The sequence below is a fragment of the Lepisosteus platostomus genome, chromosome 9 (genome assembly GCF_059453375.1).
Source record: "Lepisosteus platostomus isolate fLepPlt1 chromosome 9, fLepPlt1.hap1, whole genome shotgun sequence".
Taxonomy (NCBI): domain Eukaryota; kingdom Metazoa; phylum Chordata; class Actinopteri; order Semionotiformes; family Lepisosteidae; genus Lepisosteus; species Lepisosteus platostomus.
The window spans coordinates 2,790,001-2,812,500 of NC_142619.1; the positions used below are offsets into that span (position 1 = coordinate 2,790,001).

The window sequence follows — 22,500 nt, forward strand, 5'->3', positions numbered from 1 at the left end:
GGCTCAGTGCTGTGTTCATGTACTGGAGTGTCCAGTCGGTGTGTCTGTATGAACCCCTCTCTCTCTCAGTGCAGTGTTAATGTACTGGAGTGTCCAGTCAGTGTGTCTGTATGAACCCCTCTCTCTCTCTCAGTGCAGTGTTAATGTACTGGAGTGTCCAGTCAGTGTGTCTGTATTAACCCCTCTCTCTCTCAGTGCAGTGTTAATGTACTGGAGTGTCCAGTCAGTGTGTCTGTATTAACCCCTCTCTCTCTCAGTGCAGTGTTAATGTACTGGAGTGTCCAGTCAGTGTGTCTGTATGAACCCCTCTCTCTCTCTCAGTGCAGTGTTAATGTACTGGAGTGTCCAGTCAGTGTGTCTGTATGAACCCCTCTCTCTCTCTCAGTGCAGTGTTAATGTACTGGAGTGTCCAGTCAGTGTGTCTGTATTAACCCCTCTCTCTCTCAGTGCAGTGTTAATATACTGGAGTGTCCAGTCAGTGTGTCTGTATGAACCCCTCTCTCTCAGTGCAGTGTTAATGTACTGGAGTGTCCAGTCAGTGTGTGTGTATTAACCCCTCTCTCTCAGTGCAGTGTTAATGTACTGGAGTGTCCAGTCAGTGTGTCTGTATGAACCCCTCTCTCTCAGTGCAGTGTTAATGTACTGTGGTGTTAATTAATTGTTCTAAGCCTCACTCACCTCCAACCTCTTTCTTCCTGTTTTTCTTAGACTTCTTGCGCTGACTCAGGACTTTGAAAGCTTCAGAAGACTTCTGCAGCTTCCCCATGAACAGCTCGATGTCATCAAAGCAGTGATTCAGTATGTTCTGCAAAATGCAAGAATCAGCATAAAATACACAGCACACTTAAGGTGTAAGGGCAAGAAAGATCAAAATAGAGTTGGAAATGAGTCAACTCACCACTTCTCTTTGAGCTCTGAGGGCCATGTCTTGCTGTTTCCTCACTGAGCCATTCACTTAGAGAGAGAAAATAATTACCAGACCCTAATATAGACCCTAGAGACACACCTCACACACACAGAGATTTATACAGACCCTAATATGGACCCTAGAGACACACCTCACACACACAGAGATTTATACAGACCCTAATATAGACCCTAGAGACACACCTCACACACACACACAGATGAATACAGACCCTAATATAGACCCTAGAGACACACCTCACACACACAGATTAATACAGACCCTAATATAGACCCTAGAGACACACTTCACACACACAGAGATTAATAAAGACCCTAATATAGACCCTAGAGACACACCTCACACACACACATATTAATACAGACCCTAATATAGACCCTAGAGACACACCACACACACACAGATTAATACAGACCCTAATATAGACCCTAGAGACACACCTCACACACACACATATTAATACAGACCCTAATATAGACCCTAGAGACACACCACACACACACAGATTAATACAGACCCTAATATAGACCCTAGAGACACACCTCACACACAGAGATTAATACAGACCCTAATATAGACCCTAGAGACACACCTCACACACACAGATTAATACAGACCCTAATATAGACCCTAGAGACACACCTCACACACACACAGATTAATACAGACCCTAATATAGACCCTAGAGACACACCTCACTCACACACAGATTAATACAGACCCTAATATAGACCCTAGAGACACACCTCTCACACACAGATTAATATAGACCCTAATATAGACCTTCGAAACACACCTTATACACAAAGAGATTAATACAGACCCTAATATAGACCCTAGAGACACACTTCACACACACAGAGATTAATAAAGACCCTAATATAGACCCTAGAGACACACCTTATACACAAAGAGATTAATACAGACCCTAATATAGACCCTAGAGACACACCTCACACACACACAGATTAATACAGACCCTAATATAGACCCTAGAGACACACCACACACACACAGAGATTAATACAGACCCTAATATAGACCCTAGAGACACACCTCTCACACACAGATTAATATAGACCCTAATATAGACCCTAGAGACACACCTCACACACACAGAGAGAAAAGAGACCCCAAAACAGCTGCTTTGCACTCCATACCTCTGTGTCCAGGATAAGGCGGAGCGTTGGGCGCGGGGGGTCTGGGTGAATTAGGGAGGGGCAGTGAGGCCTTGGCAGTATTTGGGAGGTGGGTGGCTGGCTGTTGAGGCGACTGGGATTGCTGCTTCATCTGGGCCTGGTTGTTCCTGAGGCGCGAGAGAGAGAGGCACAGGAGGAGTGAGGGTGAGCAGCCTGCTGACCTGTGCAGATGATGCTGTACAGCAGCGTCTCGCCCTGTGCATCCTCCAAAGCAGGGCTTCCTGTCTCGAAGGGCATGCACAAACTGCTGGAGACACGCAGCGCTCTTCGTGGTACAGGACAAGCACAAGACACCTGATACTGTCACGCGCAGCACATGAGTCATCTACACAGGTCTGTGCATGCAGAATAATCCAGAAACTTCAATAACAACTAATGGGATCAACTGAGAGGCTCACTCCCTGTTCATCAGGTGGTGACAGGAGGTCACGTGCTGTACAGCTGCAGTTCTATGAAGTCTGTGTCTGGGTCTGTGTCAGTGTGTGTGCGCATCTGACTGTGCCTCTACACTCTGACTGTGACTGTGACTCTGACTCTACACTGTGACTGTGACTCTACACTCTGACTCTGTGACTGTGACTCTACACTCTGACTGTGACTCTCAACTCTGACTGTGACTCTACACTCTGACACTGTGACTCTAAACTCTGACTGTGACTCTACACTCTGACACTGTGACTCTAAACTCTGACTGTGACTCTACACTCTGACTGTGACTCTATACTCTGACACTGTGACTCTACATTCTGACTGTGACTCTACACTCTGACTGTGACTCTATACTCTGATTGTGACTCTAAACTCTGACTCTGTGACTCTACACTCTGACTGTGACTCTACACTCTGACACTGTGACTCTAAACTCTGACTGTGACTCTACACTCTGACACTGTGACTCTAAACTCTGACACTGTGACTCTACACTCTGACTGTGACTCTAAACTCTGACTCTGTGACTCTAAACTCTGACACTGTGACTCTAAACTCTGACACTGTGACTCTACACTCTGACTGTGACTCTAAACTCTGACTCTGTGACTCTAAACTCTAAACTCTGACTGTGACTCTAAACTCTGACTGTGACTCTACACTCTGACTGTGACTCTACACTCTGACACTGTGACTCTACACTCTGACTGTGACTCTATACTCTGACTGTGACTCTACACTATGACTTTGTGACTCTACACTATGACACTGTGACTCTACACTATGACTGTGATTCTGACTGTGACTCTACACTCTGACTGTGACTGTGATTCTGACTGTGACTCTACACTCTGACTGTGACACTACACTCTGACTCTCTGACTCTACACCCTGACTGTGACTGTGATTCTGACTGTGACTCTACACCCTGACTGTGACTGTGATTCTGACTGTGACACTACACTCTGACTCTCTGACTCTACACTATGCCTGTGACTTTGATTCTGCCTGTGACCCTACACTGACTGTGACTGTGATTCTTGCTCTTGTTCTTGACACAGGTCATTCTCTGTGACAGGAGATCACACAGGAGGCTGCAGCTCTGTTGACTTTCCTGCCCCAGTGGGATTGGGAGCTGTTCCGATTCTGGCAGGTGTGGGAATTCTGGGACTGGATTTGCTATTTTATGGGTGAAGGTTTGTCTCTGGTTTTTCTCCCTGGGTGTTCCTCTGTCATGGTCTATAGTGTCTGGTTTTTCTTTTGGTCCTATAGCTCTCCAGTATGTGCTGTGCTTGTGTGTATGAGTCAGGTAGTGTTGTGTTGCGCGTGTTGTGATTTGGTTGACATTGATTTATGTTGTTGTAGCTCTACTGTCCTGAAGCTGGTTGGTGTCAGTGAGTGAGGCAGTGTTGTGTGTCTTGTGTTGCTGTAGCTGTGCTGTCCTGAGGCTGGTTGGTGTCAGTGAGCCTCAGGGTCATCTCTGGGCTCAGCTCTTGTGTGTGTGCGTCAGTGTGTGAGGCAGTGTTGTGTGTCTTGTGTTGTTGTAGCTGTGCTGTCCTGAGGCTGGTTGGTGTCAGTGAGCCTTAGGGTCATCTCTGGGCTCAGCTCTTGTGTGTGTGTGTGTGTGTGTGTGTGTCAGTGAGTGAGGCAGTGTTGTGTGTCTTGTGTTGTTGTAGCTGTGCTGTCCTGAGGCTGGTTGGTGTCAGTGAGTGAGGCAGTGTTGTGTGTCTTGTGTTGCTGTAGCTGTGCTGTCCTGAGGCTGGTTGGTGTCAGTGAGTGAGGCAGTGTTGTGTGTCTTGTGTTGCTGTAGCTGTGCTGTCCTGAGGCTGGTTGGTGTCAGTGAGCCTCAGGACCAGCTGGCTGAGGGGCTCTTTTCTAGGCTCGGTTCTGGGCTCGGTTCTGGGCTTGGTTCTGGGCTCAGCAGGGTCATGTGGTAGTTCTGGTCTCTATTTTTAGGTGTAGCCAATATTTTATTGCTCTCTTCTGTGGATTATTTAGTAAGGGATATCAGCCTTATTTAGCCCAGCATACATTGTTTGGTATTTTCTTTGAACTATACAACCTCTTAGTTGCACTCTCAGTATAAATACAAACTACTAGTGTTTAGGAAAAACATCAATTCACAGTCACACCTCCATGAAGTATGCAGTACTAGACAAACCAGAGTTTCCTCTCTTTCTCTTTGTCTCTCTCAGTGCAGTGTTAATGTACTGGAGTGTCCAGTCAGTGTGTCTGTATTAACCCCTCTCTCTCTCAGTGCAGTGTTAATGTACTGGAGTGTCCAGTCAGTGTGTGTGTATTAACCCCTCTCTCTCTCAGTGCAGTGTTAATGTACTGGAGTGTCCAGTCAGTGTGTCTGTATGAACCCCTCTCTCTCTCAGTGCAGTGTTAATGTACTGGAGTGTCCAGTCAGTGTGTCTGTATTAACCCCTCTCTCTCTCAGTGCAGTGTTAATGTACTGGAGTGTCCAGTCAGTGTGTCTGTATGAACCCCTCTCTCTCTCAGTGCAGTGTTAATGTACTGGTGTGTCCAGTCAGTGTGTCTGTATTAACCCCTCTCTCTCTCAGTGCAGTGTTAATGTACTGGAGTGTCCAGTCAGTGTGTCTGTATTAACCCCTCTCTCTCTCAGTGCAGTGTCCAGTCAGGATATTAATCGTCCTCACTGTACCTCAGTGCCTCAGGTCTTCTGTTGCTTTTAGTTGTATAATCCGATATTGCACTCAGTATGTCATCCTCAATGAGCTCTGCCTGTGGACACATTAAATTAAATGTCCTTGAGAAAGTACACTCTATAGGACAGACACTCTAACACACTGACAGACACACGGTCCAGGACAGACACTCTAACACACTGACAGACACACGGTCCAGGACAGACACTCTAACACACTGACAGACACAAGGTCCAGGACAGACACTCTAACACACTGACAGACACACGGTCCAGGACAGACACTCTAACACACTGACAGACACACAGTCCAGGACAGACACTCTAACACACTGACAGAAGTACAGTCCAACAGACTCGAAGCATTAAAGTACAGACAGACACTCTTTACTATACAGGACAGAGAGACAGACACTGCGTATTGTTGAGGACAGACAGAGAAACACAGAGACACTTCCTACTGTTGAAGACAGACAGACCCTCTGTACTGTTGAAGACAGACAGACACTCTACTTTTGAGGACAGACAGAGAGACAGACACTCTGTACTGTTGTGGACAGACACGGAGAGACAGACAGACACTCTGTACTTTTGAGGACAGACGGACACTGTGGTCTGTGGAGGACAGACACAGAAAGACAGACAGACACTCTGTACTGTTGAGGACAGACAGAGAGACAGACACCCTGTACTGTTGAGGGCAGACAGACACTGTACTGTTGAGGACAGACGCAGAGAGAAAGACAGACACTGTGGTCTGTTGAGGACAGACAGAGAGACAGACACTGTGGTCTGTTGAGGACAGACAGAGAGACAGACACTGTGGTCTGTTGAGGACAGACATGCTGACACTCTCACCTTCACGTGCTCACAGCTGAAGAAGTGGATGTCAGGCTTTTTCTGGGAGCTGTCCTTACAGACCAGGAGTAGGAGGGAGGGGTAGGTCTCTGATGACAGGGCTTCACAGCGAAGGATAGAGGGCAGCAGGTACTCCTCCAGTTCGTCCTGTTTCAGTAACATAGTGCAGTGTGTGAGTACAGACACAGGACAGCCTGTTACTGTAGACACAGTGCAGTGTGTGAGTACAGACACAGGACAGCCTGTTACTGTAGACACAATGCAGTGTGTGAGTACAGACACAGGACAGCCTGTTACTGTAGACACAGTGCAGTGTGTGAGTACAGACACAGGACAGCCTGTTACTGTAGACACAATGCAGTGTGTGAGTACAGACACAGTGCAGTGTGTTACTGTAGACACAGTGCAGTGTGTGAGTACAGACACAGGACAGCCTGTTACTGTAGACACAGTGCAGTGTGTGAGTACAGACACAGTGCAGTGTGTTACTGTAGACACAGTGCAGTGTGTGAGTACAGACACAGGACAGCCTGTTACTGTAGACACAGTGCAGTGTGTGAGTACAGACACAGGACAGCCTGTTACTGTAGACTAAGTGTAGCATGTGAGTACAGACAGTGCAGTGTGCGAGTACAGACAGTGCAGTGTGTGAGTACAGACTCAGTGTAGCATGTGAGTACAGACAGAGCAGTGTGTGAGTAAGACACAGTGCAGTGTGTGAGTACAGACAGAGCAGTGTGCGAGTACAGACAGAGCAGTGTGCGAGTACAGACAGTGCAGCGTGCGAGTACAGACAGTGCAGTGTGCGAGTACAGACAGTGCAGTGTGCGAGTACAGACAGAGCAGTGTGTGAGTACAGACAGTGCAGTATGCGAGTACAGACAGTGCAGTGTGTGTGTACAGACAGTGCAGTGTGTGAGTACAGACAGTGCAGTGTGCGAGTAAGACAGAGCAGTGTGCGAGTACAGACAGTGCAGTGTGCGAGTACAGACAGAGAAGTGTGTGAGTACAGACAGTGCAGTATGCGAGTACAGACAGTGCAGTGTGTGAGTACAGACAGTGCAGCGTGCGAGTACAGACTCAGTGTAGCGTACGAGTACAGACAGAGCAGTGTGCGAGTACAGACAGTGCAGTGTGCGAGTACAGACAGAGCAGTGTGGGAGTACAGACAGTGCAGTGTGTGAGTACAGACAGTGCAGTGTGCGAGTACAGACAGTGCAGTGTGAGTACAGACAGAGCAGTGTGCGAGTACAGACAGTGCAGTGTGTGAGTACAGACTCAGTGTAGGATGTGAGTACAGACACATGTGTGTCTAGACTCAGTGTGCCTATGGCCACAGTGGTGACGTACCTGGCTCTGAGGGTCCCTCAGCTGGACAGCGTCTCTCCTGACCTGGATGGCCATCTCCTGGCTCCAGATCTTCCTCTGCGCGGACTGGACAGACAGCTGCTTCCGGGCATCTTCCACGGAGCGCACCTCCCCTCGCTCGTCCTGGGGGTACGTGGCCAGGTGCTGCAGAAAGACCCCGGGAGAGACCCCCCCCAGTCCGTTAGTCCCTAGTGCTCTCCTCCCCGGTCCTGCAGGAGCTCAACAGGTTTATCGTGGGGTTGAGGGGGTCTCTGATCTTGTACGCTGTTCCCAGCAGCTGCAGCACAGGGGACCCTAAAGGGCCTCTCTCCCAGGCGCCGGGCTTTACCCCTGATCAAACAGCTCTTACTAGCTGATCAGTCGATGCTGAACAGACACTGGAGGGAGGGTTACTATATCAGACACTCCTGCAGAAGGAGTGACGCAGCCGTCAGGAACACAGTGGGAGAGACACTGTATCAGACAAGCCCACACTGGGAGTGACTCTGTATCAGACAAGCCCACTGTGGGAGAGACACTGTATCAGACAAGCCCACTGTGGGAGAGACACTGTATCAGACAAGCCCACACTGGGAGTGACTCTGTACCAGACAAGCCCACTGTGGGAGAGACACTGTATCAGACAAGCCCACTGTGGGAGAGACACTGTACCAGACAAGCCCACTGTGAGAGTGACTCTGTACCAGACAAGCCCACTGTGGGAGAGACACTGTATCAGACAAGCCCACTGTGGGAGAGACACTGTATCAGGCCCATCCACAGTGGGAGAGACTCTGTATCAGACAAGCCCACTGTGGGAGAGACACTGTATCAGGCCCATCCACAGTGGGAGTGACTCTGTACCAGACAAGCCCACAGTGGGAGAGACACTGTATCAGGCCCATCCACAGTGGGAGTGACTCTGTACCAGACAAGCCCACTGTGGGAGTGACACTGTATCAGACAAGCCCACTGTGAGAGAGACACTGTATCAGGCCCATCCACAGTGAGAGTGACTCTGTACCAGACAAGCCCACTGTGGGAGAGACACTGTATCAGGCCCATCCACAGTGGGAGAGACTCTGTATCAGACAAGCCCACTGTGGGAGTGACTCTGTATCAGACAAGTCCACTGTGGGAGAGACACTGTATCAGACAAGCCCATTGTGGGAGAGACACTGTATCAGACAAGCCCACTGTGGGAGAGACACTGTATCAGGCCCATCCACAGTGGGAGTGACTCTGTACCAGACAAGCCCACTGTGGGAGTGACACTGTATCAGACAAGCCCACTGTGAGAGAGACACTGTATCAGGCCCATCCACAGTGAGAGTGACTCTGTACCAGACAAGCCCACTGTGGGAGAGACACTGTATCAGGCCCATCCACAGTGGGAGAGACTCTGTATCAGACAAGCCCACTGTGGGAGTGACTCTGTATCAGACAAGTCCACTGTGGGAGAGACACTGTATCAGACAAGCCCATTGTGGGAGAGACACTGTATCAGACAAGCCCACTGTGGGAGAGACACTGTATCAGGCCCATCCACAGTGGGAGTGACTCTGTACCAGACAAGCCCACTGTGGGAGTGACACTGTATCAGACAAGCCCACTGTGAGAGAGACACTGTATCAGGCCCATCCACAGTGAGAGTGACTCTGTACCAGACAAGCCCACTGTGGGAGAGACACTGTATCAGGCCCATCCACAGTGGGAGAGACTCTGTATCAGACAAGCCCACTGTGGGAGTGACTCTGTATCAGACAAGTCCACTGTGGGAGAGACACTGTATCAGACAAGCCCATTGTGGGAGAGACACTGTATCAGACAAGCCCACTGTGGGAGAGACACTGTATCAGGCCCATCCACAGTGGGAGAGACTCTGTATCAGACAAGCCCACTGTGGGAGAGACACTGTACCAGACAAGCCCACTGTGGGAGAGACACTGTATCAGACAAGCCCACTGTGGGAGTGACTCTGTATCAGACAAGTCCACTGTGGGAGAGACACTGTATCAGACAAGCCCACTGTGGGAGAGACACTGTATCAGACAAGCCCACACTGGGAGAGACACAGTACCAGACAAGCCCACTGTGGGAGAGACACTGTATCAGACAAGCCCACTGTGGGAGAGACACTGTATCAGGCCCATCCACAGTGGGAGTGACTCTGTACCAGACAACCCCACTGTGGGAGAGACACTGTACCAGACAAGCCCACAGTGGGAGAGACACTGTATCAGACAACCCCACTGTGGGAGAGACACTGTACCAGACAAGCCCACTGTGGGAGAGACACTGTATCAGACAAGCCCACTGTGGGAGAGACACTGTATCAGGCCCATCCACAGTGGGAGAGACTCTGTATCAGACAAGCCCACTGTGGGAGAGACACTGTATCAGGCCCATCCACAGTGGGAGAGACTCTGTATCAGACAAGCCCACTGTGGGAGTGACTCTGTATCAGACAAGTCCACTGTGGGAGAGACACTGTATCAGACAAGCCCACTGTGGGAGAGACACTGTATCAGACAAGCCCACTGTGGGAGAGACACTGTATCAGACAAGCCCACTGTGGGAGAGACACTGTATCAGGCCCATCCACAGTGGGAGTGACTCTGACCAGACAACCCCACTGTGGGAGAGACACTGTACCAGACAAGCCCACTGTGGGAGAGACACTGTATCAGACAAGCCCACTGTGGGAGAGACACTGTATCAGGCCCATCCACAGTGGGAGTGACTCTGACCAGACAACCCCACTGTGGGAGTGACTCTGTATCAGACAAGTCCACTGTGGGAGAGACACTGTATCAGACAAGCCCACTGTGGGAGAGACACCGTACCAGACAAGCCCACTGTGGGAGAGGCACTGTATCAGACAAGCCCACTGTGGGAGAGACACTGTATCAGGCCCATCCACAGTGGGAGTGACTCTGTACCAGACAACCCCACTGTGGGAGAGACACTGTACCAGACAAGCCCACTGTGGGAGAGACACTGTATCAGACAAGCCCACTGTGGGAGAGACACTGTATCAGGCCCATCCACAGTGGGAGAGACTCTGTATCAGACAAGCCCACTGTGGGAGTGACTCTGTATCAGACAAGTCCACTGTGGGAGAGACACTGTATCAGACAAGCCCACTGTGGGAGAGACACTGTATCAGACAAGCCCACTGTGGGAGAGACACTGTATCAGACAAGCCCACTGTGGGAGAGACACTGTATCAGGCCCATCCACAGTGGGAGTGACTCTGACCAGACAACCCCACTGTGGGAGAGACACTGTACCAGACAAGCCCACTGTGGGAGAGACACTGTATCAGACAAGCCCACTGTGGGAGAGACACTGTATCAGGCCCATCCACAGTGGGAGTGACTCTGACCAGACAACCCCACTGTGGGAGTGACTCTGTATCAGACAAGTCCACTGTGGGAGAGACACTGTATCAGACAAGCCCACTGTGGGAGAGACACCGTACCAGACAAGCCCACTGTGGGAGAGGCACTGTATCAGACAAGCCCACTGTGGGAGAGACACTGTATCAGGCCCATCCACAGTGGGAGTGACTCTGTACCAGACAACCCCACTGTGGGAGAGACACTGTACCAGACAAGCCCACTGTGGGAGAGACACTGTATCAGACAAGCCCACTGTGGGAGAGACACTGTATCAGGCCCATCCACAGTGGGAGTGACTCTGACCAGACAACCCCACTGTGGGAGAGACACTGTACCAGACAAGCCCACTGTGGGAGAGACACTGTATCAGACAAGCCCACTGTGGGAGAGACACTGTATCAGGCCCATCCACAGTGAGAGTGACTCTGTACCAGACAAGCCCACTGTGGGAGAGACACTGTATCAGACAAGCCCACTGTGGGAGAGACACTGTATCAGGCCCATCCACAGTGAGAGTGACTCTGTACCAGACAAGCCCACTGTGGGAGAGACACTGTATCAGACAAGCCCACTGTGGGAGAGACACTGTATCAGGCCCATCCACAGTGGGAGAGACACTGTACCAGACAAGCCCACTGTGGGAGAGACACTGTATCAGACAAGCCCACACTGGGAGTGACTCTGTACCAGACAAGCCCACAGTGGGAGTGACTCTGTACCAGACAAGCCCACTGTGGGAGAGACACTGTATCAGACAAGCCCACTGTGGGAGAGACTCTGTATCAGACAAGCCCACTGTGAGAGTGACTCTGTACCAGACAAGCCCACTGTGGGAGAGACACTGTATCAGACAAGCCCACTGTGGGAGAGACACTGTATCAGGCCCATCCACAGTGGGAGTGACTCTGTACCAGACAAGCCCACTGTGGGAGAGACACTGTATCAGACAAGCCCACAGTGGGAGAGACACTGTATCAGACAAGCCCACTGTGGGAGAGACACTGTATCAGGCCCATCCACAGTGGGAGAGACTCTGTATCAGGCCCATCCACAGTGGGAGAGACTCTGTACCAGACAAGCCCACTGTGGGAGAGACACTGTATCAGGCCCATCCACTGTGGGAGAGACACTGTACCAGACAAGCCCACTGTGGGAGAGACACTGTATCAGACAAGCCCACTGTGGGAGAGACACTGTATCAGGCCCATCCACAGTGGGAGTGACTCTGTATCAGACAAGCCCACAGTGGGAGAGACACTGTATCAGGCCCATCCACAGTGGGAGAGACACTGTATCAGGCCCATCCACAGTGGGAGTGACTCTGTACCAGACAAGCACACAACACAGGTGTGCTTCCTCCAGCAGAAATCCCGCTGGTTACACCGCAGGTAACACACCTGAGGGAGGGCAGTTCATAGAGCTCAGACACAGCAGATCCGCCGTTGCCGACCCGGATTACAAATCCCGCCCGAACCTGGGAGAACCCGAAGGCAAATTCACGGACACGTCCCGGACAGAAAACCGAAATCAGTCCTCCTGCGATGGAGAGCTCAGTTGGACTAAAACCCGGGACCAGGACTGAGGATCAGTGACTCACCGCAGACAGGCAGGCAGCTGTTCAGTGTCTGTCCTGACTTGTCTGACTAATATACAGCCCCCTGCTGCTTGGTCTGCTTTTCCAAAAGCCAATCTGACAGTATCCGTCCCGGATAACCATCGCAGACCCCTTTAGACTGACCTCTGACACCTCTGAGCCCAGCCAGTCGAAGCAGAGGAAGAGCACCCAGATACCACAGAGCTGCTTGACCCCAGAGCATTATGGGAGAGAGGGACTTCATGTCTGCCTTCCACATGACTCTCCAGTCCGTGGCGTGGGAAAAATCCCAGCAGCGGCGCGTCCTGGGAGGAATCCGAATTTTCCTCAATTCAGGAAAAGCGTTTAGCCAGAGCTGGGGCACGTGAGGGGGGGTTAAGGGGGCAGAGGACTCTGGGAAGACGCCCTCATCATCACTCCCTCGAGGCACTGTGAGGCAGCCATCCCACAATGCAGAGAGAACAGTAAATAGAGCCACAGACATCACACACGTGATACAGCAGGTTCACAAACGCCAGTGCAGAGATGTGAATAAGCAACAACGCAGATACTTACATTGACAAGGTATTGTGAAGTATCAGCCATTATGAAATTTAGTCTGGAATACTTCTTTCTCTGTTCTGAAAGAAAGGAGAGAAGCACTGTTAGTCATTCTGTGGTTTTGCTATTTAATGTTATCTCATTGTAATTCAACCCGATGTACAGTAGCAACGTATTATCTGATGATGTGGCATTTCGTCGAACTAACCTCTCTCAGTGCCGTGTTAATGTACTGGAGTGTCCAGTCAGTGTGTCTGTATGAACCCCTCTCTCTCTCAGTGCAGTGTTGATGTACTGGAGTGTCCAGTCAGTGTGTCTGTATGAACCCCTCTCTCTCTCAGTGCAGTGTTAATGTCCTGGAGTGTCCAGTCAGTGTGTCTGTATGAACCCCTCTCTCTCTCAGTGCAGTGTTAATGTACTGGAGTGTCCAGTCAGTGTGTCTGTATGAACCCCTCTCTCTCAGTGCAGTGTTAATGTACTGGAGTGTCCAGTCAGTGTGTGTGTATTAACCCCTCTCTCTCTCAGTGCAGTGTTAATGTACTGGAGTGTCCAGTCAGTGTGTGTGTATTAACCCCTCTCTCTCTCAGTGCAGTGTTCATGTACTGGAGTGTCCAGTCAGTGTGTGTGTATTAACCCCTCTCTCTCTCAGTGCAGTGTTCATGTACTGGAGTGTCCAGTCAGTGTGTGTGTATTAACCCCTCTCTCTCTCAGTGCAGTGTTCATGTACTGGAGTGTCCAGTCAGTGTGTCTGTATGAACCCCTCTCTCTCTCAGTGCAGTGTTAATGTACTGGAGTGTCCAGTCAGTGTGTCTGTATTAACCCCTCTCTCTCTCAGTGCAGTGTTCATGTACTGGAGTGTCCAGTCAGTGTGTCTGTATTAACCCCTCTCTCTCTCAGTGCAGTGTTAATGTACTGGAGTGTCCAGTCAGTGTGTCTGTATTAACCCCTCTCTCTCTCAGCGCAGTGTTAATGTACTGGAGTGTCCAGTCAGTGTGTCTGTATGAACCCCTCTCTCTCAGTGCAGTGTTAATGTACTGGAGTGTCCAGTCAGTGTGTCTGTATGAACCCCTCTCTCTCTCAGTGCAGTGTTGATGTACTGGAGTGTCCAGTCAGTGTGTCTGTATGAACCCCTCTCTCTCTCAGTGCAGTGTTAATGTACTGGAGTGTCCAGTCAGTGTGTCTGTATGAACCCCTCTCTCTCTCAGTGCAGTGTTAATGTACTGGAGTGTCCAGTCAGTGTGTCTGTATGAACCCCTCTCTCTCTCAGTGCAGTGTTGATGTACTGGAGTGTCCTTGTCTTTCCAGTAGATGGTTGTGATTTAGTATCGGCTCTCATGTCATTTTTCCCCTTCCGTCGGCAGTATTTACACACGAAACTGACTTTGCAAACAGAGGCCACAGGCTACCGCCCTGTCTCACAGACGCAGCCCCACGCGGGCACAGACACGCCAGCCCCCCCCCGCCCCACCGCGCCGCGGATCAGAGGGGTCACTTGCTCCGGAGACAGACGGGATCCGAACAGAAGAAGAAATAATCGGTTGTCCTTACCTGCGTCCCTGCCTCCCTCTCCCTCTCTCTCCCTGTGTCAGGCTGGCAGTGTGTCAGCTCCTACTCACCCTGCAGGTCAGACTGGGTCTGCAGGAATGCCTGCCCTGGGATTTAACCCTCTCCTCCCCTTTCCCTGCTGTTTCTCTCTCTCTTCCTCCCCCGCCCTCCTGCTCTGACCCTCCCCTTCCTCCTCCTCCTCAGACACGTCCTCTCCCTGGAGACTGGCAGATACGGGGGCAGCGAGGCTGATAGACAGATTGCGCCCAAGGAAATAGGGGAACTATCAAACAATAAGAATAATCCCTCACACTTGTATAGCGACTGTCTGGACCCTCCACCCAGAGCTCTTCCCAGGTCAGGGGGAATCCCACTACCCCCACCAGTGTGCAGCCCCACCTGGATGCTCCAGTCCTCTCACACACACCAGCTCTCAGTGGGGAGGAGAGCAGAGGGATGGAGCCAGTTCAGAGAGGGGGGTTATTAGGAGGCCATGAGGGGTAAAGGCCAGGGGGGGAATTTGGCCAGGACACTGGGGTAACACCCCTACTCTTGTCGAGAGACACCCTGGGATTGTTAATGACCACAGAGAGTCAGGACCTCGGTTTGACGTCTCATCTGAAGGACGGCGCCTGTTTACAGTCTAGTGTCCCCGTCACTATACTGGGGCGTGAGGACCCACACAGACCGCAGGGTGAGCGCCCCCTGCTGGCCCCACTCACACCTCTCCCAGCAGCAGCCTCAGCTTTCCCAGGAGTCTCCCCTCCAGGTACTGGCCAGGCTCCCACCTGCTGGGCTCCAGTGGGGTGTGTCAGCTGGGAGCTGCAGGGGGACACAGCTGCTGGCCAAACAACTCGGATTTCACGGCTGAGCTCTGTGACTTTACCTGCCCAAAACCGAGCGAGAACTCTCTGTGCCCGGAGGGTTACTGGACAGACTGGGGCTGTTGAAGGGCCGGGACAGCGGGGATACTGGGATTTTCTGCCTGCCAAGTCAGACATTGGACAGGCGGTGCGATTTGCCCATCGGCTGTGCCCTCTGCCCACGCTGGGCGATCTCCCTGCGCCCGCAGCGGCTCCAGAAATGCCACCCCAGGACCACCCCCCAACCTGAAAGCTCTGGCGTCTGTACCCATGATCCCGCTGGCTCGAGCAGAGCCCCTAGCGACAGACTGAGAGACAGGGGCCTCACCGTAGATGGAGCGGGCGCTAGGCTTGGCAGCCCTTGTCAGGCTCCTGCAAACGACAAGGCAAACAGATCAGTGTGTCTGTGTGGTCCTGTGTTTGTGTACAGTGCCTGTACTGTACTGTTCTGTGTGTGTCTGTACTGTACCGCGTGTGTCTGTACTGTACTGCGTGTGTCTGTACTGTACTGTGTGTGTCTGTGCTGTGCTGTGTGTCTGACGCTGTGCTCTGTCTGTATCATGAGTCTGTACTGTATTGTGCTGTGCTGCGTGTCTGAAGTGTGTATCTGTGCTGTGTTGTGCTGCGATCTGTCTGTACCATGAGTCTGTACTGTATTGTGCTGTGCTGTGTGTCTGAAGTGTGGATCTGTGCTGTGCTGTGTGTCTGAAGTCTGTGTCTGTGCTGTGTGTCTGAAGTCTGTGTCTGTGCTGTGTGTCTGAAGTCTGTGTCTGTGCTGTGCTGTGTGTCTGAAGTCTGTGTCTGTGCTGTGTGTCTGAAGTCTGTGTCTGTGCTGTGTGTCTGAAGTCTGTGTCTGTGCTGTGCTGTGTGTCTGAAGTCTGTGTCTGTGCTGTGTGTCTGAAGTCTGTGTCTGTGCTGTGTGTCTGAAGTCTGTGTCTGTGCTGTGCTGTGTGTCTGAAGTCTGTGTCTGTGCTGTGTGTCTGAAGTCTGTGTCTGTGCTGTGCTGTGTGTCTGAAGTCTGTGTCTGTGCTGTGCTGTGTGTCTGAAGTGCGTGTCTGTGTCTGTGCTGTGTGTCTGAAGTCTGTGTCTGTGCTGTGCTGTGTGTCTGAAGTCTGTGCCTGTGCTGTGCTGTGTGTCTGAAGTCTGTGTCTGTGCTGTGTGTCTGAAGTCTGTGTCTGTGCTGTGCTGTGTGTCTGAAGTCTGTGTCTGTGCTGTGCTGTGTGTCTGAAGTGCGTGTCTGTGCTGTGCTGTGTGTCTGAAGTCTGTGTCTGTGTCTGTGCTGTGTGTCTGAAGTCTGTGTCTGTGTCTGTGCTGTGTGTCTGAAGTCTGTGTCTGTGCTGTGCTGTGTGTCTGAAGTCTGTGTCTGTGCTGTGTGTCTGAAGTGTGGATCTGTGCTGTGCTGTGTGTCTGAAGTCTGTGTCTGTGCTGTGTGTCTGAAGTCTGTGTCTGTGCTGTGCTGTGTGTCTGAAGTCTGTGTCTGTGCTGTGCTGTGTGTCTGAAGTCTGTGTTTGTGCTGTGTGTCTGAAGTGCGTGTCTGTGCTGTGTGTCTGAAGTCTGTGTCTGTGCTGTGCTGTGTGTCTGAAGTCTGTGTCTGTGCTGTGTGTCTGAAGTCTGTGTCTGTGCTGTGCTGTGTGTCTGAAGTCTGTGTCTGTGCTGTGCTGTGTGTCTGAAGTCTGTGTCTGTGCTGTGTCTGAAGTCTGTGTCTGTGCTGGGCTGTGTGTCTGAAGTCTGTGTCTGTGCTGGGCTGTGTGTCTGAAGTCTGTGTTTGTGCTGTGTGTCTGAAGTCTGTGTCTGTGCTGTGCTGTGTGTCTGAAGTCTGTGTCTGTGCTGGGCTGTGTGTCTGAAGTGCGTGTCTGTGCTGTGCTGTGTGTCTGAAGTCTGTGTCTGTGCTGTGCTGTGTGTCTGAAGTCTGTGTCTGTGCTGTGCTGTGTGTCTGAAGTCTGTGTCTGTGCTGTGCTGTGTGTCTGAAGTGCGTGTCTGTGTTGTGCTGTGTGTCTGAAGTCTGTGTCTGTGCTGTGTGTCTGAAGTCTGTGTCTGTGCTGTGTGTCTGAAGTCTGTGTCTGTGCTGTGCTGTGTGTCTGAAGTGCGTGTCTGTGCTGTGTGTCTGAAGTCTGTGTCTGTGCTGTGCTGTGTGTCTGAAGTCTGTGTCTGTGCTGTGCTGTGTGTCTGAAGTCTGTGTCTGTGCTGTGTGTCTGAAGTCTGTGTCTGTGCTGTGCTGTGTGTCTGAAGTCTGTGTCTGAAGTCTGTGTCTGTGCTGTGTGTCTGAAGTCTGTGTTTGTGCTGTGTGTCTGAAGTCTGTGTCTGTGCTGGGCTGTGTGTCGGAAGTCTGTGTCTGTGCTGTGCTGTGCGTCTGTGTTTGGGTACTCACCCATGAGGAGAACTGCTCAGGCTCTCTGAGGTGTGGCTCATTACTGCCCCCTGTGTGTGAGAAGTAGGATGTTGTCAGACAACAGGCAGGACAGGACAGCACGAATTCCTCCCAGCGAGGCCCATCATCAGAATGATACGCACATCAGACACATTACAGGCTTTGGTCACAGGTAGCTAATTGACCTGAGGACCTCACCCAGCTGTGTCTGGAGAGAAGCCAGGGTATCGGCTTCAACAACACAGCTGGGCAGCTTGTTCCACACCCCCACCACCCTTTGTGTAAAGAAGCCCCTCCTGTCCTGACTGGAGGACCTCACCCAGCTGGGTCTGGAGGGAAGCCAGGGTATCGGCTCTCACAACAGGGCTGGGCAGCTTGTTCCCCACCCCCACCACCCTCTGTGTAAAGAAGGGCCTAATGTCCTGGCTCTGGAGGAGCTCACCCAAACATTTCAGTTTCGTTGCACGTATTCAAGCAGCTCGTTCCACGCTCCCGCCACTCTCTGGGTAAAGCAATGCCTCCTGTTGTGTTTTTTTTCTTTTTTAAATGCACTTCCCCTTAGTGTCCGTTTCATTGTAAAGTCGCTGAGTGTGTGTGTGTGTGTGTGTGTGTGTCCTGTGATGGACTGGCCCTGGTGTGTGTTTGTTTGTGTGTGTGTGTCCTGAGATGGACTGGCCCTGGTGTGTGTTTGTTTGTGTGTGTGTGTCCTGAGATGGACTGGCCCTGTTGTGTGTGTGTGTGTGTGTGTGTGTGTGTGTGTGTGTGTGTGTGTGTGTGTGTGTGTGTGTGTGTGTGTCCTGTGATGGACTGGCCCTGGTGTGTGTTTGTTTGTGTGTGTGTGTCCTGAGATGGACTGGCCCTGGTGTGAGTTTGTGTGTGTGTGTCCAGGTGTGAGTGTGTGAGTGTGTGTGTGTCCTGTGATGGACTGGCCCTGGTGTGTGTGTGTGTGTGTGTGTGTGTGTGTGTGTGTGTGTGTGTGTGTGTGTGTGTGTGTGTGTGTGTGTGTGTGTCCTGTGATGGACTGGCCCTGGTGTGAGTGTGTGTGTGTGTGTCCTGTGATGGACTGGCCCTGGTGTGTGTGTGTGTGTGTGTGTGTGTGTGTGTGTGTGTGTGTGTGTGTGTGTGTGTGTGTGTGTGTGTGTGTGTGTGTGTGTGTGTGTCCTGTGATGGACTGGTGTCCTGTCCAGGGTGTACCCTGCCTTGTAAACATTGCTTGCTGGGATAGACTCCAGCTCTCCTGCTCCGCCCTGAACTGGCTGAAGCAGTTAGAGGAAGGCTGGGTGTTTCCAAGCGATCGTATGCAAATGATATCCGCATGTGGCTGAAGGGCTGTTTCCGATAAGCTCAGCTTCGCCTTTCAGCTCTTCCTGGAATCTCATGCACAACAGGTCCGGCCAGGCCAGGAATTAACCCCAGTCAGGTCCCCCAATAATGAACCGCAAACCTGTTTCCGACGGATTCAAGTGGCCTGATAATGCAATGATAGAAGCCAAAGCTCCTCTCCAGCCCTACTGCAGTCTGTGGGTGATCGGATCACTGAGAGAGTTGCAGGAGAACTTGGTTTTTGCAGGCAGTCTTTTAGGGTGAAAGCGCTGGATAAAAACTTTTTTTAGGCTCTCCTGTTAGGGTGAGAGTGCTGAAAAAAAATATCTTTTTTTTTAATTCTTGTTGAGGATGATGATGGGTGTGCATCTCAGTGAATGTGGCAGTCGGACAGTGTTTCTGTCTCTCAGTGTGCTGGTCTCCCAGTGTGCCAGTCTGTCAGTGCACCAGTCTGTCAGTGCACCAGTCTCTCAGTGTGCCAGTCTCTCAGTGTGCCAGTCTCTCAGTGCACCAGTCTCTCAGTGTGCCAGTCTCTCAGTGCGCCGGTCTCTCAGTGCGCCGGTCTGTCAGTGCGCCAGTCTCTCAGTGCGCCAGTCTCTCAGTGCACCAATCACTCAGTGCACCAATCACTCAGTGCGCCGGTCTCTCAGTGCGCCGGTCTGTCAGTGCGCCAGTCTCTCAGTGTGCCAGTCTCTCAGTGCACCAATCACTCAGTGCACCAATCACTCAGTGTGCCAGTCTGTCAGTGCACCAGTCTCTCAGTGCACCAATCACTCAGTGCGCCAGTCTGTCAGTGCACCAGTCTCTCAGTGCACCAATCACTCAGTGCGCCAATCACTCAGTGTGCCAGTCTGTCAGTGCACCAGTCTCTCAGTGTGCCAATCACTCAGTGTGCCAGTCTGTCAGTGCACCAGTCTCTCAGTGCACCAATCACTCAGTGTGCCAGTCTCTCAGTGTGCCAGTCTGTCAGTGCACCAGTCTCTCAGTGCACCAATCACTCAGTGCACCAATCACTCAGTGCACCAATCACTCAGTGTGCCAGTCTGTCAGTGCACCAGTCTCTCAGTGCACCAATCACTCAGTGTGCCAGTCTGTCAGTGCACCAGTCTCTCAGTGCACCAATCACTCAGTGCGCCAATCACTCAGTGTGCCAGTCTGTCAGTGCACCAGTCTCTCAGTGTGCCAATCACTCAGTGCACCAATCACTCAGTGTGCCAGTCTGTCAGTGCACCAGTCTCTCAGTGCACCAATCACTCAGTGTGCCAATCACTCAGTGTGCCAGTCTCTCAGTGTGCCAGTCTGTCAGTGCACCAGTCTCTCAGTGCACCAATCACTCAGTGTGCCAGTCTCTCAGTGTGCCAGTCTGTCAGTGCACCAGTCTCTCAGTGCGCCAGTCTCTCAGTGCGCCAGTCTCTCAGTGCGCCAGTCTCTCAGTGTGCCAGTCTCTCAGTGCGCCAGTCTCTCAGTGCGCCAGTCTCTCAGTGCACCAGTCTCTCAGTGTGCCAGTCTGTCTGTACTCACAGTAGCTCTGATCATCAGTCCCCAGGTAAAAGCCACACAGGGAAAACCCCACACTGTTCTGTGGTGCCTCACTCCTCTGCTGTCTTCTCGCACAGAAGCGTCTGACCTGAGTGGAAGCAAGCTCCAGCTGTACTGAGCAGTGTCTCCCCGTCTCTCCCTCCCAGTGCAGTGTGAACGTACTGTACCGTCATGTCCAGAGTCTCTGTCAGCCCCCACCTCTCTGTCTCGGGGTGTGTCAGGCTGAAGTATTGCGGTTCGATAGTCTGTGTCACAATGCAGTCAGGCGGCCCAGCCCTGCTCTGCCTTAAGTCTACAGAAACACAAGCAAACACCCAGTAACACATTAGTAACACAGTGACTGACTGGGCACTCCAGTACATTAACACTGCACTGAGAGAGAGAGGGGTTCATACAGACACACTGACTGGACACTCCAGTACATGAACACTGCACTGAGAGAGAGAGGGGTTCATACAGACACACTGACTGGACACTCCAGTACATTAACACTGCACTGAGAGAGAGAGGGGTTCATACAGACACACTGACTGGACACTCCAGTACATTAACACTGCACTGAGAGAGAGGGGGGTTCATACACACACACTTACTGGACACTCCAGTACATTAACACTGCACTGAGAGAGAGAGGGGTTCATACACACACACTTACTGGACACTCCAGTACATTAACACTGCACTTCACTGTTAATGAGGGACACAGTGTGTCCAGTGTGAACAGTCACAGTCTGAGGGACAGTGTGTCCAGTGTGAACTGTCACAGCCTGAGGCACAGTGTGTCCAGTGTGAACTGTCATGGCCTGTCAGAGGTGCTGAACACCGGGGGCCTGCTGTGCTCCTCAATGCCTTGCTCTTCAGTGACTGTGAGTCACTCTGTGAACCAGTCTGAGCCTGGATCGTGCAGGAATGTCCTGGCACACAGGCAGGGGTGTGTCTCTCAGGGAGTCAGGGCAGGGACAGAGAGACCGGGCTGCTCACGTAGTCATGGCAATAAAGCTGCTTTCACACACACACATTCACACTCACTCACACACTCAACCACACATTCACACTCAAACACACAATCACACACATTCACACTCACTCACACACTCAACCACACAATCACACTCACTCACACAATCACACACATTCACACTCAAACACACAATCACACACATTCACACTCACTCACACACTCAACCACACACAATCACACACACATACACACTCAAACATACACAGTCACACATGCGTTCATGCCCACATCAACACATTAACATACACAAACACACATATATTCACACTCATATACTCATACTCTCTCACACACACACACTCAAACACACAGTCACACCCGGAAGCTTTCCCGATGTGCCCCCACACCTGCCTGATTACCGTCTCTGTTGTTTGCCGATCTGCGTCAAGGCGAACTGCTCCCTCCAGTGTGCGACTGCTGTACCTCCATCAGTGTCTGAGCTACCGCACACGCTCAAAGGCAAACTGAAGAGCAACATAATCTCATTTCCAAACGCAATTCACAGTGAAACCACTCCATCTCCTGATCAACAAGAGAAGTCAAGAAACAAACTGAGATCAGGGATGCCGGTGGTCAACACGCAGGGGAGATTCAAACATCCGGTTGTAAAACATGGTACTGTTTGTAAAAAGCAGGATAATTACAGTTAACACTACGGATATATACTTAAATTAAAAGCTCCTCCGGTCAAAGTCGGGTGGGTTAGAGTTGAAGACATTGATTTTGTTTTGCGAATTTAACACTGCCGAACAGCCCCCGATCATGACATGAGCTCGCGTGGGACCTGATTTCCCGATCTTAATACATTTTTTCTCACGGCACGACCCCTCGTACCGTAGTTCAACCCTCGGCCGGAGACAGGGAGACAGGG

The 22,500-nt window shown here is 51.4% G+C and overlaps 1 protein-coding gene across 5 annotated transcripts in view; it reads right to left on the reverse strand.

Annotated features, from left to right (window-relative positions):
• Positions 1–20,889, reverse strand: part of eps8l1b (EPS8 signaling adaptor L1b) — a 35,208-nt gene extending 14,319 nt beyond the window's left edge. The window contains exons 1-10 of one of the 5 annotated variants that reach the window (XM_088646466.1): positions 20,591–20,889; positions 17,747–17,796; positions 15,707–15,750; positions 12,986–13,050; positions 7,436–7,597; positions 6,086–6,232; positions 5,225–5,304; positions 2,089–2,234; positions 899–954; positions 679–805 (exon numbers count right to left, since the gene is read on the reverse strand). In XM_088646466.1, coding sequence (XP_088502592.1) covers positions 679–805; positions 899–954; positions 2,089–2,234; positions 5,225–5,304; positions 6,086–6,232; positions 7,436–7,597; positions 12,986–13,050; positions 15,707–15,750; positions 17,747–17,796; positions 20,591–20,605 — 892 coding nt within the window. In that variant the 5' untranslated portion in view covers positions 20,606–20,889. Of the gene's footprint in view, positions 1–678; positions 806–898; positions 955–2,088; positions 2,235–5,224; positions 5,305–6,085; positions 6,233–7,435; positions 7,598–12,985; positions 13,051–14,351; positions 14,418–14,518; positions 14,655–15,706; positions 15,751–17,746; positions 17,797–20,590 lie in introns of those variants that run through there. The other 4 variants (XM_088646465.1, XM_088646468.1, XM_088646467.1 and 1 more) reach the window with 4 other exon arrangements.
• Positions 20,890–22,500: the final 1,611 nt, after the last annotated feature.